Source organism: Chenopodium quinoa, unplaced genomic scaffold, assembly GCF_001683475.1.
Source record: "Chenopodium quinoa cultivar QQ74 unplaced genomic scaffold, ASM168347v1, whole genome shotgun sequence".
NCBI classification, from domain to species: Eukaryota; Viridiplantae; Streptophyta; class Magnoliopsida; order Caryophyllales; family Amaranthaceae; genus Chenopodium; species Chenopodium quinoa.
The window spans coordinates 335,395-348,289 of NW_018743697.1; the positions used below are offsets into that span (position 1 = coordinate 335,395).

General features: G+C 47.3%; 1 protein-coding gene across 1 annotated transcript; it reads left to right on the forward strand.

Moving 5' to 3' along the window:
* Positions 1 to 679: 679 nt before the first annotated feature.
* Positions 680 to 12,612, forward strand: LOC110684445 (laccase-7-like). The gene is made up of 4 exons (XM_021860904.1): positions 680 to 788; positions 10,878 to 11,078; positions 11,155 to 12,105; positions 12,252 to 12,612. The coding sequence occupies exons 1-4, from the start codon at positions 680 to 682 to the stop codon at positions 12,380 to 12,382; spliced, it is 1,392 nt and encodes a 463-aa protein (XP_021716596.1). The 3' UTR covers positions 12,383 to 12,612.
* Positions 12,613 to 12,895: the final 283 nt, after the last annotated feature.

The following is a 12,895-nucleotide window of genomic DNA, read 5'->3' on the forward strand; positions in this document are numbered from 1 at the left end:
AACGTCGGCATTGATTACGCTCGCCTTGGCGTCAACCGAGAACGAGTCGTAACTGATCGGGCTCCCCCTATCACTGAACCAAGGCGCCGAGAGGTTCACCTAGACTCTTCCCACTTCCAAATTGAGGCTGTTGCTCTGTATCAGAGGCAGAAGCCTTGGTGGAAGAAGAGGGATCCCTTGTTTCAGCTGCTGGAAGAAGAAGCTGAAGCTGCCCGTACAGCCGAAGAGGTTGCACGGGTTATTGAAGCTTGTGAAGGTGGAGAAGGGTCCTCCAGAGTTGCTGAAGAAGCTGCGGCTAGGGCAGCTGAAGAAGACGAGGCTTTGCTGAAGACCTCGGTGAGCCTTTAGACTTTGTCTTTTTCTTCTTTTTTTTTTTTTTTTTTACTCACACTCTTCTTCCCCCCTGTCTGTTACAGTCTGAAGAGAGTAACAGACACAGAAAAGGCAAAGCTCCTGTTCGTCCCGAAGATCAAATACAAGAGTCTTCAGACTCAGATATGGACGAGCAGCCGCTTCAGAAGAGGCGCCGAAGAATGGCCATCATCGGCCCGCATGACTTTCAGCGGAGGCCGATGACCATCGGCGTTGAAATAAGGGAACCCGAGGAAGGCAATGGATCGCCGAGGGTTCCCCGGCCACCGCCTCAATCACCCCAAGGGCCTCTCCGCCACCCCCCGAGATGGAGGTGGATCAGAGAACTCCCAAACCTAAGGGAGAGGTTCTGGAAGAAGCTCGAGAGAGTGCCGCCGAGGACAAGGATGGAGACGCCGTGATGCCCAGTGCTGAGGGTTTCACGGCGGACATTGCCAGAGAGGTTGGGGCCTTCGTCCTCACACCTGAAGAAGAAGAGGTCACAATAATTGACTCTTCTGAGAAGGAGGAGGACGTTGAGCCACCCAAAGCTAAAGAGGCTCCATCGTCATCCTTCCCTTCCTTCCAGACGCTGCAGTCTGGAGAAATGGGTTTCTCGGCCCCCCGAATTCCAGTCCCAGACCACATCTGGGACCTCATATGGGGTCAGAACCGAGAAGGTGCTGCAGCCTACTTCGGCGATTTTGCTGGCCTGTCCGAAGTAGATAGGGCAAGGATTTGGTCGCTGAAGGCCACTGCTGGGATGGGCGAATCCAGCAGATCAGTTCCTGACCCTGCCAGGTCCAACCAACTGCTGATGATGCAGGTAATTCTCCTTGCCTTGATTTCTTTCTGAACTCAACCTTTCAGCTATTATTTTTTACTTTTTTAACTTGTGCCCCTGTTTTCAGTTCGTGCACAATCAGACTCTCACTGTAGAGCTGATTGATACCCTACAAGATAGGGTAGACGCTGCTGTGCACGAAAGGAAGGTGGCTGAAGAGGAAGTTAAGCTTGCTAAGCTGAAGCAAGCAGCAGCTGAAGAGAAGCAGCAGGAGGTTGAGGAGTACGGTAAAAAAGCTGCCGAAGCTCTGAAAACCTTCTGTGATGCTATGGAGATGGAGGTTTTTCCCCCACTGATGGAAGGGGAAAAATTCCTCCAGGAGCATATGGGAGTGGACGTCTCCAAATTCAAGGCTGCTATTGAGAGCCGAATTCAAGAAGGAACTGCTGCACAAGCTGAAGTGCAGCAGCGTCTAGAGGTTCTTGAAGCCAGCCGAATGGCTGCTGAAGAGTTGCTCTTGGCCAAAGACGTCCAACTCTCAGAGGCTGCTGCTGCTGCTGAAGCTCAAAGAGCTAAATTCCAAGAGGCTGAGGATCAACTGCTGATCCAGAAAGTTGAAGTGGCCCAAGCTCAGACAAAGGCTTTCCAAATTCAGCAAGAGCTGAATGAGCTGAAGGGGTCCTCCTCCAAAGTCGCTGAACAGCTGAAGAAATCCAAGGAGGACTTGGAGGAGACCCAGAAGAAGCTGGCTGATGCTGAGGCTTTACTCAAAGTCCGTGTTTACACCCAAGAGGAATATGAGATGGGTTTCAGAAACGGATTCCGAGTATGCCGAAGACTCTGCCTTCATGCTGAGCCGAAGCTGGACTGGTCTAAATGTGCTGAGTGGGTCCAGAATCCCGAAGACCCTCACATGAAGTATGCAACTCCAGCTGAAGCTGAAATTCTTAAGGCTGAGGAAGCCGAAGAGGAAGCTGAAAGACTGGAGTTGGAAGCTGAGCAGAGGGAAAGGGAGGCTCGGCAAAGTGCAAAGCCCGCCTCTTCTGCTGCTGGGGCTGAGGCCACCAGGGGACTCAACGCTGATCAGTCTGATCCTCCGGCTGAAGCATAGGAACTCGGGCAGTCGTCTTCAGAATCTTGCGGTTCATCATGTGCTTAACTTTAGACTTGCCGCTTTCTGAGTTTTTGCCTTTTGTTTTTTTTTTGCTTCAGCTTGCCTTATCGTACAACAGCTTATTATATTTTTATTTTGCCTGTACGTATTTCGGCAGCTGTTACTTTCCGCTTGTGGGCGGCTGCCGACTATTTTTGTAATTCAACATTTTTATTTCAAAGAAGTTCACTTTCTCAGCTTTCTTGTGTATTTTTTTTTTTTTTTTTTTTCTTCGCTTTACCAGTCTTCGCACTTTACTGCTTTCTTTGAATGATCTTTCAAATATTTGCTAAGTGCAGAACTTCGGCTAGCGAGAATCATTTCTGCTGAGACTTCTTTTTGCCGTTTGTACTCGGATGTTTTCAACTTGTGAAAAAACTGACATAAGTATCAAACTTCGGCTGAGCTGAAGGGTATTAGATCAGTTGTGCCATTTCTCTATTTCCCTCTGCCCCCCCAGAAATCTGAAGATGAGGTCTTCTGAATTCTGGAATGGCTGATAATTTTTCTCGGCTAAGCCGAGGATCTTTGAACACTTTGCTTTATTTTCTACATCTGTTTTTAAAGTACTGATTTCCCACCTGAGAGTTTTCACTCTAGAGATGGTACTCTTGTGACACTTTCTTCAATTCATCCAAGGGAACAACTATCCGAAACACCATGCCGGGGCAGCAGTTTATCTGAAGTACGAGGCATCATCATGCAATACTTCAGAGTTGCAACTACCACCCGGAACTGATTCATCCGAAGTACAAGGCATCACTATGCAATACTTCGGGGCTTTATCAGTTCCTATTTTTTAGGCTATGTTTCGGATAAGTCTATGGCCTTTTTGCCCAAAGGAACAGATTCTCCGAAGTACAAGGCATCACTATGCAATACTTCGGGCTTGTATCCTTTTTTGGCAGGTTTTACGGCTTGCCGAGGTACAAGGCATCATTATGCAATACCCCGGACAGCGCCGAATGAAACCTTGAATTTTTGAAAAACCGTAGAAAGCATAAAGACTTAAAGAATACACGCAATCTGAATGAATACTGGCCCGATGGCCTTTTTGTAAACAAAATCAGTGTACTTACATAGATTGTACTATCCGAAGGATTTACACATAGTATTTTTTTAGCACATCGGCATTCCAATGGTTTTTCAGCTCGGTGCCATCCATTTGTTTGAGTCTGAAGGTACCGGGCTAAAGCTCTTGATAAATTTCATAAGGTCCCTCCCAAGATGCTGAGAGTTTGCCATGAATGTGACTTTTTTGAACAGCTGCAGCATTCCTCAAAACTAAATCCCCAACTCTGAGAGGTCGTTGATAGACTCTTCGGTTGTAGGACTTGCTCATTCTGAGCTTGTGTGCAGCCATCCTTTCTCGGGCTAGATCTCTAATCTCGTCAAGGAAGTCGAGGGACTCTTTCATGAGCTGCTCATTTTCCTCGGCTGAGAAGAGATTCACTCGTAGGCTTTCTGAGCCCACTTCCACTGGAAGCACTGCTTCGGATCCATACACCAGCTGAAAAGGTGAATGCCCCGTTGCCTCCTTCTCGGTTGTCCGGAGTGACCAGAGGGTTCCCGGAAGTTCCTCTACCCACTTGGACTTTTGATCCTCTACTCTTTTTCTGAGAGCGTTAAGGATCTGTTTATTCGCGGCTTCGGCTTGGCCATTACTCTGAGGGTGGCAAACCGCGGAGTAAGCCAATTTTATCCCGAATTGATCAGTGTATCGGCGCAAGGGCAGGTTGTCAAACTGTCTGCCGTGGTCGAACACAAAAACTTTTGGGATGCCGAACCGAGTTATTATGTTCTGCCAGATGAACTGTCTGACAGTTTGCTCAGATATGCTTGAAGCAGCTTCCGCTTCAATCCATTTGCTGAAATAGTCGATTCCGACTATCAGCCACTTTCTTTTGTATGGGGCCTCGGGAAAGGGTCCCAGAATATCCAACCCCCATTGTGCAAATGGAAGAGGATTAAGAATTGGCTGGAGGTCTAGGCATGGCCGATGGATTACCGGTGCAAATTTTTGGCATTTCTCGCATTTTCTGACCATGTTCTTTGCATCCGAGATCATTGTAGGCCAAAAATACCCTGCCCTGAGAGCTTTGTGGGCTAAGGTTCTCCCTCCTATGTGGTTTCCGCAGATGCCGAGGTGAATCTCTCGGAGAATATAGTCGGCATCCGTTGGACCCACGCATTTCAATAATGGAGCGGAGAAGGATTTTCTGAGGAGTTGGCCGCCGAAGACGAGGAATCGTGAACTGATCCGCTTTATCTTGGAGGCCGAATTCCTATCCTCGGGGAGCTCGTCCCTGAGTTTATAAGCCAGGATGTCATCCATCCAGCTCGGCTCGAGTGCAGCGCAGCAGATTGATATTGCTTCGGCTACACTCTTTTCTCGGCGCACCTCCACATAGACAGAACGGCTTAACTCAGTCAGAGTTGAGCTTGCAAGTTTGGAGAGTGCGTCCGCTTGAGCATTTTGACCCCTTGGGATCAGCTCTACTTCGAAAGATCTCAGCTTCGCAATTGTCGATTTGATCCTTGTGAGGTAAGCTGCCATTGAAGGCTCTTTAGCCTCATACTCCCCCCGGATCTGATTGGCGACCAGCTGAGAATCTGTCTTGAGGTAGACATGCTCGGCTTCCAACGATATGCACAGGTCTAAGCCAGCAATGGCTGCTTCATATTCGGCCTCGTTGTTAGAGGCTTTGAATGAAAATTTTAGGGCATACTCGAAGGTTTTGCCTTCGGGAGAGGTAATGACGACCCCTGCCCCCGAACCGTTCACGGTGGAGGACCCATCCGTGAAGACGGTCCAGATTTTCCTCCTTGCATCCAGAGTCTCCTGATAGGAGCACTCGGCCAAGAAGTCTGCCAAGGCTTGCGCCTTGATGGCTGTTCTCGGCTGATAACCGATACTGAACTCGGTGAGCTCGAAAGCCCACTTTGCTAGTCTACCGGATTTTTCAACCTTGCCGAGGACTTTCTCTAACGGCTGATCAGTTAGAACCGCTATTTGATGAGAATCAAAATAGGGTCGCAACTTCCGAGCAGCCACCACCACTGCATAAGCCACTTTTTCTAACAATGGGTAGCGCGTCTCGGCATCCGTCAGGGTGTGGCTGACGAAATAGATCGGCTGTTGAACTTTTTCTTCTTCCCTTAGCAGCACCGCGCTTACCGTGGCTGGACTGACCGCCACGTATAAGTATAGGATGTCTCCTACGACTGGCCTTGCCAGTGTTGGGAGTTGAGCCAGGTGTTCACGGAGCTGCTGAAAGGCTGACTTTTGTTCGTCTCCCCATTCAATGCCTTTTGAATTTTGGAGCTTCAGCGCCTTGAAGAAAGGGAGCCCTTTGTCTGAGGCTCGTGAGATGAACCTGGACAAGGCAGCCATTCTCCCGGCTAGACGCTGAATATCCCTTTTTGTCTTCGGCTCGGGGAGGTCTAAAGCAGCTTGTACTTTGGCGGGGTTTGCATCAATCCCCCTCTTGCTGACCATGAAGCCGAGGAACTTGCCTGACTTCACGCCGAAGACACATTTCTTCGGATTCAGCTTCATTTTGTATTTTCTGAGGGTGGCGAAGGTTTCGGCTAGGTCCGTGACATGATCTTTTTCTTTTATGCTTTTGACGATTGAGTCGTCAACATAAACCTCCATGTTTCGGCCTTTTTGCTCGGCGAAAACCTGATCAACCAACCTCTGATATGTTGCCCCGCATTTTTCAATCCGAAGGGCATCATTCTGTAATTGTACAACCCGGAACTTGTTATGAACGCTGTTTTAGCTCGGTCCTCGGGGTGCATGAAGATCTGATGGTATCCCGAGAATGCGTCCATGAAACTGAGCAGAGCATGCCCGCTTGTCGAGTCGACCAGTTGGTCGATCCTCGGCAGCGGATAGGAGTCCTTGGGACATGCCCTATTCAGGTCCGTGAAGTCAACGCACATCCTCCAGTTACCATTTGCCTTCTGAACCATTACAACATTGGCCAGCCACTCCGGATACTGACAGGGTTCAATGAACCCAGCATCTAGGAGCTTATCGACCTCAGCTGCGATATTCTGGTTCTTTTCGGCGGAGTAGTTCCGCTTTTTCTGCTTAACGGGTCGACTGGAGGGGTCGACATTAAGCCTATGGGAGACGAAGTCCGGATCAATCCCGGGCATTTCTGCGGCTGAGAAGGCGAACACGTCTCCACTGGCCCGTAGGAGTTGGACGAGTGCCGCACGGGTGTTTGGCTCCAGTGACGACCCGATGCTAACACATCTGTTCGGATCTCCTACGGTCAGTTCTATTGACTCGGTCAGGTCATCCGTTTCCATGCTCTTAGAGTTGGATTCCTCGAATTCCGGCCTGCTATCAATATTAGCAGACTTTCCTGACCGCGGCTGGCCATCAGAGTCGTTCGGCTCTGAGGCGGAGTCAGCCTCTTGGCCCCCATCAGATTTCTCGTTGTCTGGGGCTTCATTAGCCGAAACGTCTGAGCCTCTCGGCTTTTTGGCGTTTCGGTCCCGGTGCTTTTCCTCCCCATCGCCACGGTCGCCTCGGCGAGACGTGGATGGCTTGAGGTGATTGCATCGGCGGGCCTCTTTTTGACTGCCCTTTATTTTCTCGGAGCGTCCCTCGTCTGAAACGTATATCATGATTTGATGATACGTGGAGACGACTCCTTGAATGCCGTGAATGAGGGGTCTCCCCATGATCACGTTGTATGCAGATGGAGCATCTACGACCAAAAATTCGGCCATGATATTCCTAGCTGCTCGGCCTTCGCCGATGGTGACAGGAAGTGTAATCTTCCCGTCAGGATACGAGGAAGAGCCGTTGAACCCAGACACCGGGTAGGGTGCGGGGGCCAGGTGCTCGGCTCCCATCCTCAGCTGGTCGAACGCTCCTCGGAAGAGGATGTTCGCCCCGCTACCGCCGTCGACGAGGGTCCGCCAGACGTTGCGGTTGGCGATGCCCAGAATGATTACTAGTGGGTCATCGTGGGGGTATACCACCCCCTCACAGTCTTCGGCTGTGAACAGGATGTTCGGCGCCGGTGACTGGGACTGCCGAAGCTCAGCCTGATGAATCTGATGGGTTAGACCCCTCAGTTGGCGTTTGGCTGTGCCTCGCGAGATTCCCCCGGAAATAACTAGGATGTCGAGGGACTCCTTGCCCTGAGGTCCCTTATCCTTCTTCCGAGCGAAGTTGAGGTCCTGCCGAGAATCTTTTTCAGCTTTTTTCTCCTCGCGCCTGTCCGCGAGGTATTGGCTCAGGTACCCCTTGCGGACCAGATCCTCAATCTGGTCCTTCAGCTGGACGCAGTCCTCGGTGCGATGTCCGGGTGAGTCATGGAACTCGCACCACTGGTCCTTTCCCCTCGTCTGATGCCAGGGAGGCAACGGACGAGGTTTTTTGAATCTCCCCTCGTCCTTCGTCGTGCTGAAAATCTTAGCACGGGGAAGGGAGAGTGGAGTGTATGAATCGTACCTTCCCGTGTAGGGAAAGTGTCTTTCCTTCTTCGGCTCGGCAGCAGAGGACGGTTCTGAGGCCTTAGCCTTCCCTTTCCTCTGCGCCGAGACTTCGGGCTGCTGCCCTTTCGGCTTCTCAATTCTCGGACGAGACTGAGACCTGGATCTGTTCCACTCCTCGGCTCGGATGAACCTATCCGATGCTTCCAAGGCTTCCTCCAGGGTCTGCGGGGGATGCATGACCATGAAGTCCAGGAACTTTCCAGCTTGGAGGCCGTTCCGTAGCGCGAACACGGCCAGGCCTTGATCCAGGCTTGTGATTCCGGATGACTCGTTGCTGAAGCGAGTCAGATAGTCGCGGAGGCTCTCGTCCTCCGCCTGCTGCAGACTCATTAGCTCTGCAGTGGTCTTCTCTCGGCGGTTGGCCGTAGAGAATTTGCTCTTGAACTTGTTGGAGAGGTCGTTCCAACCGGTTATGGAGCCTTCCTTGAGCCCTTTGGTGATCCAGGATTGGGCAACACCTTTGAGGGTCGTAGGAAAGTATTTACACCAGGTAGCCTCAGACCTCGGGTTCAGATACATGTGCCCCTCGTAAGAGGCAATGTGATCCTTAGGATCTGAGGTACCATCGTAAGTAATATGTGCCGGGATCTTGACCGTTGGCACATGCTCTTCCAGAATCCACTTCTGGAAGGGCGAGTTCGATGGAACCATGACCGCCTTCCCCTTGTACCCGGCCTCAGGGACCTCGCTCCCTCCTCTCTCAGAGGTGGAAGTGGTTTTCGTCCCCGGCTGAGACAAGGTTGGGTGGGGTCCGGTATCCTCTGGGAAGGTGAGGCGGCTATGCACACTCACCTCCCTCGAACCCAAGCGTTCGTGAACGCTTTGGCGGGCGAATTCCGGGTCCTTGGAGGGCCCCATGGAATTCTGAGCTTCAGAGTGGTCAGAGGGTTGAGGGTTCCTCCTCCTCTCCTTACTGGAGTTTCGGGTGTCCCCTCGCCACCTCTGGCCGAGCTGTCTATGTGGTGGAACTTGTCCACCATCATCCTGACCGATCCTCCTTTTCAGGTTTCTCGGCTGGTGATCATCAGGCATCTGGATTGGAGCCCCTTGAGCTTTAAGGAACTCCATGCAGATGGCCACTGCTCTGGCCACTTCCTCGGTGGAGGGTCCGGAGAGAGGAGTCTCCCGCGGATGTGACCTGGATTGCACGCTATGGCGCGGCGGGGAGTTCCTCGCACCTGAGCCACTCGGTCTCGGGGATGGCCCCGGCTGCCGAGTGTGGTGCGAGGTGTTCTCCTCCTGGAGGCTAGGACCTCTTGAGGCTTCCCTTTCCGGAGAAATGGGGGCCTCCGATTCGGAAGAGGCTTGCTCCGGGGAGGGATAAACCGGCTGGCGTTCCCTCACCGTAATCCGGCCTCCTCCCTTCTTAGCCTTCTTGGAACTCTTTCCACTCTTAGTCATGGCGACTGCCGGAGTGTTTGATGACTGACGCGAAATTTAGTAGCGTTCCCCACAGACGGCGCCAAATTGTTTCGGATGAAAACAATCGAATCTCGGAAGATCCTTTTATCTTGAGGGAACTTGGTCTCGGTCCGAACGACGCCGGAGCCGAGGGTTTCCTGCACAACAAATACACGTAAACTAGCCTCGGGGGGGACGCCGAGGAAGGCCCCTCCGATGCTTAAGTCAGTATATTAGAGAGAGAAAGCTGTGCAAGAGTTTAGTTGCTTGAGGCTTTATTGTCTTTGTCTTACCAAGAATTGACCAAATTGTTGGCTTTTATACCTTGGCTAATGAAGGAGGCGGATTGGGCCCGGAAATCAGTTGGGCTGGGCCAAGCTGATTGGGCCGTTGACTGACCTTGACATGGCTTTGAGGATGTTGATTTTTGACTTTTGCATATTTGGAGAGTTGAACCTTTGCCTTGGGCTTTTAATTGGATCATTCAGTGACCAGGCCCAATTGGACTAAATTGGACCCAAACAATATTAAACCTTAAACTATGTTTTCTCAGTCCATATGATAGTGATAATGAGTTTATATGAATTTTGCAAAGATGCTCATTAGGTTTTATATGAATTTTCACAACGTATTCATTGCCCTCGTGGTATAGTTAAACATGGATCGGAGTTTAACTATTAAAGGGAAAATGTTGATTGTGTAATATATACTCCCTCCGTTTTTAAATACTTGTTCCACTTTTTATTTCTGACCATTTTTAAATACTTGCTCCATTTCCTTATTTGGAAAACTTTGACAATATTTAATTCATTTCTCTTAACTAGTGGACCCAACATAAATTATATTTTATTAATTTCATATTCTCTCCACTACTTTTGCTTTTTCCAATTTTTTATTCTTCCACCCACCCCACTACCTCCATATTTTATTATTATCTCCAATTTCTCCTAAAACTCAGCACATGGAGAAATGGAACAAGTATTTAAAAATGGAGGGAGTACTTCGTAGTACGTACTTTATGCCGATCCTTATTACTACCTCCGTTTTTTATAGTTGACACGTTTTGACATTAGCTCTATTCACTCACTCCTCTTTAACCGTGTTTTGTGCTTTATACGTAATGAAAAATATAATTGTGTGGGATCTTGTTAGATTCGTCTTGATATATATTTTTAAATTTTCAACTTTTTATAATTTTTGTGAAGTTGTGCATTGGCAAATTAAATGTGTCAATTAAAAAGAAATGGATGAAGTATGATATACTCTATTTACTTAAGTTGTCCAAGTTTTATTTACAATTAAATTTAGTACGCACTACTAATAAGGTCTAAGAAGGGTTTTTTTTTTTTTTTTTTAATTTTTTTTAAAATAAAGGTCTAATAAATTTAGATGAGTAAAACTGTATAAATAGAGTGCTTATATAAAAATTGAACTTAGTAATCCTTTTTTAACATTTATGATCATATATTATTCAAATTTATTTTTAACAAGCTTATCTTATCTTATCTTAACTTATTCTTCCTTGAAAAAGCGATATATATTGATGAACATTCATACCAATATGTATAGTGAGGTGAGGTAACAGAAAGTGGGTTTTATGAGTCCAAACATTTTAGTTATATCTTAATTATTATTAAAGCTATATATTCTTTTTGTTCTTTTGAGAAACTGCTAATATATACTGTAATTTATGGGATAGAAATGTTGATTACAAAAATTTTGACATATATGTTACAGGGGAGTGGTGGAATGCTAATGTACTCGAAGTTGAACAGCAAGGCTTGGCAACCGGAGCAGCACCTAATATATCCGATGCCTACACAATCAATGGTGAACCTGGTGATCTTTACGCCTGCTCGAAAAACAGTAAGTTGATGATATTTGATCATTACTAGTACTACACTTTACGAATAGCTAACTTTACAATTTCAATGATGATCAGAAAGCAGCAAGTTTGAGGTTGTCCAAGGAAAAACCTACTTACTACGCATTATCAATGCTGCACTCAATAACCAACACTTCTTCAAGGTAGCAAACCACAACATGACAGTAGTAGCAATCGACGCTGTTTACACCGTCCCCTACGAAACAGACGTGGTGGTGACCGGACCAGGCCAAACAGTTGACGTCCTCATGACAGCCAACCAGCCTATTTCCTCGTACTACGCGGCAGCCAAGCCATATGCAAGCGCACCTGGTGTACCATTCGATAACACTACTGCCACTGCAATCTTTACCTATGTTAACAGCACAAATTCAACACCGATAATGCCTGCATTACCGGCCTTCGACGACACCCCTATGGCTCATAGATTTTATTCTAATCTAACCGGCCTTACCTCTGCTCGATTCTGGGAGCCAACGATATTAGATGTCGACGAGCATATGTTCATGGCAATTGGCCTAGGCTTAGTTTCGTGTGGAAAAAACACAAGTTGTTTAGGCCTTTTCAATCAAAGTTTTGCTGCTAGTATTAGCAACTTTTCTTTTCAGTTACCTACAAAGATGTCCATATTAGAGGCGCATTACTCCAATGTCACAGGCGTGTACAATGCCACGTTCCCGGACACGCCTCTTATGCCATTCGATTATACGAACCCCAACAACAGCCTGAACCAGAACTTGTTAATGACCACGAAATCGACTACTGTAAAGCGGGTTAAGTATAACACTACGATTGAGATTGTGTTTCAGGACACTTCTTTGGTGGGTATAGAGAATCATCCTATGCACATTCATTGTTTTAATTTTCAAGTACTTGCTCAAGGGTTTGGAAATTATGATCCTAATGTGGACCGTCGAAAGTTCAATCTTGTTAATCCGCAAATCAGGAATACCATTGCTGTGCCTACTGGTGGTTGGGCTGTTGTTAGATTCCGAGCTAACAATCCGGGTAATTGAAATTATTTTTACTGATTCAAATTTATTTTTCTGCACAGTTACTGATTTTCACTTATTAAAACTGTTTGTATTTTATACGTGACATATTATAGTTGGCATTAGAAGTTATTCTTAACATGGAATTTTGGTTGAATTTAGGTGTATGGATATTGCACTGCCATCTAGATGTTCATCTAACATGGGGTTTAGCTATGGCTTTTATTGTTGATGATGGCGGCACTCCGGAAACAACCTTACCGCCACCTCCTGCGGACTTGCCAAAGTGTTGAAATCAATAATGTCCCTAATTGCATATATACCATTTTCTTGGCAAATGATTCATGCAAGACTTGGTCATTCTTCACTGATTGTTTATGTTGCACACCATCAATTGTATGTGTGTCCTTATGCTTGTGTGTTACATTGTATAATAATTTATTTTATGTTGTATACATATACGAGTGTATAAATAAAAATTGTTACAGTCAATATATAATGTTTCATTTTAAAGAGTTCATAAAATACCATTAATCGAAGTTTTAGCTAATGACATGGTTATCATAGTTTCTCCTGACGACAAAGACCATGTAAAAAGGGAATTGGTATGAATAAACTAAACATGACATATATTGGGCCTGGGTTACCCACCTTGTTGGGTTGCACGCACACTCCACTCCACATTAGTATGATATTGTTCGCTTTGGGCCTAGTCTATATAGATTTGTTTTTGGACCCTTTCCCAAAAGGTTTTATACTAATTAGCAATGTGCACTCATTTATAAAGAAGTCCTTCCTTATTTCTT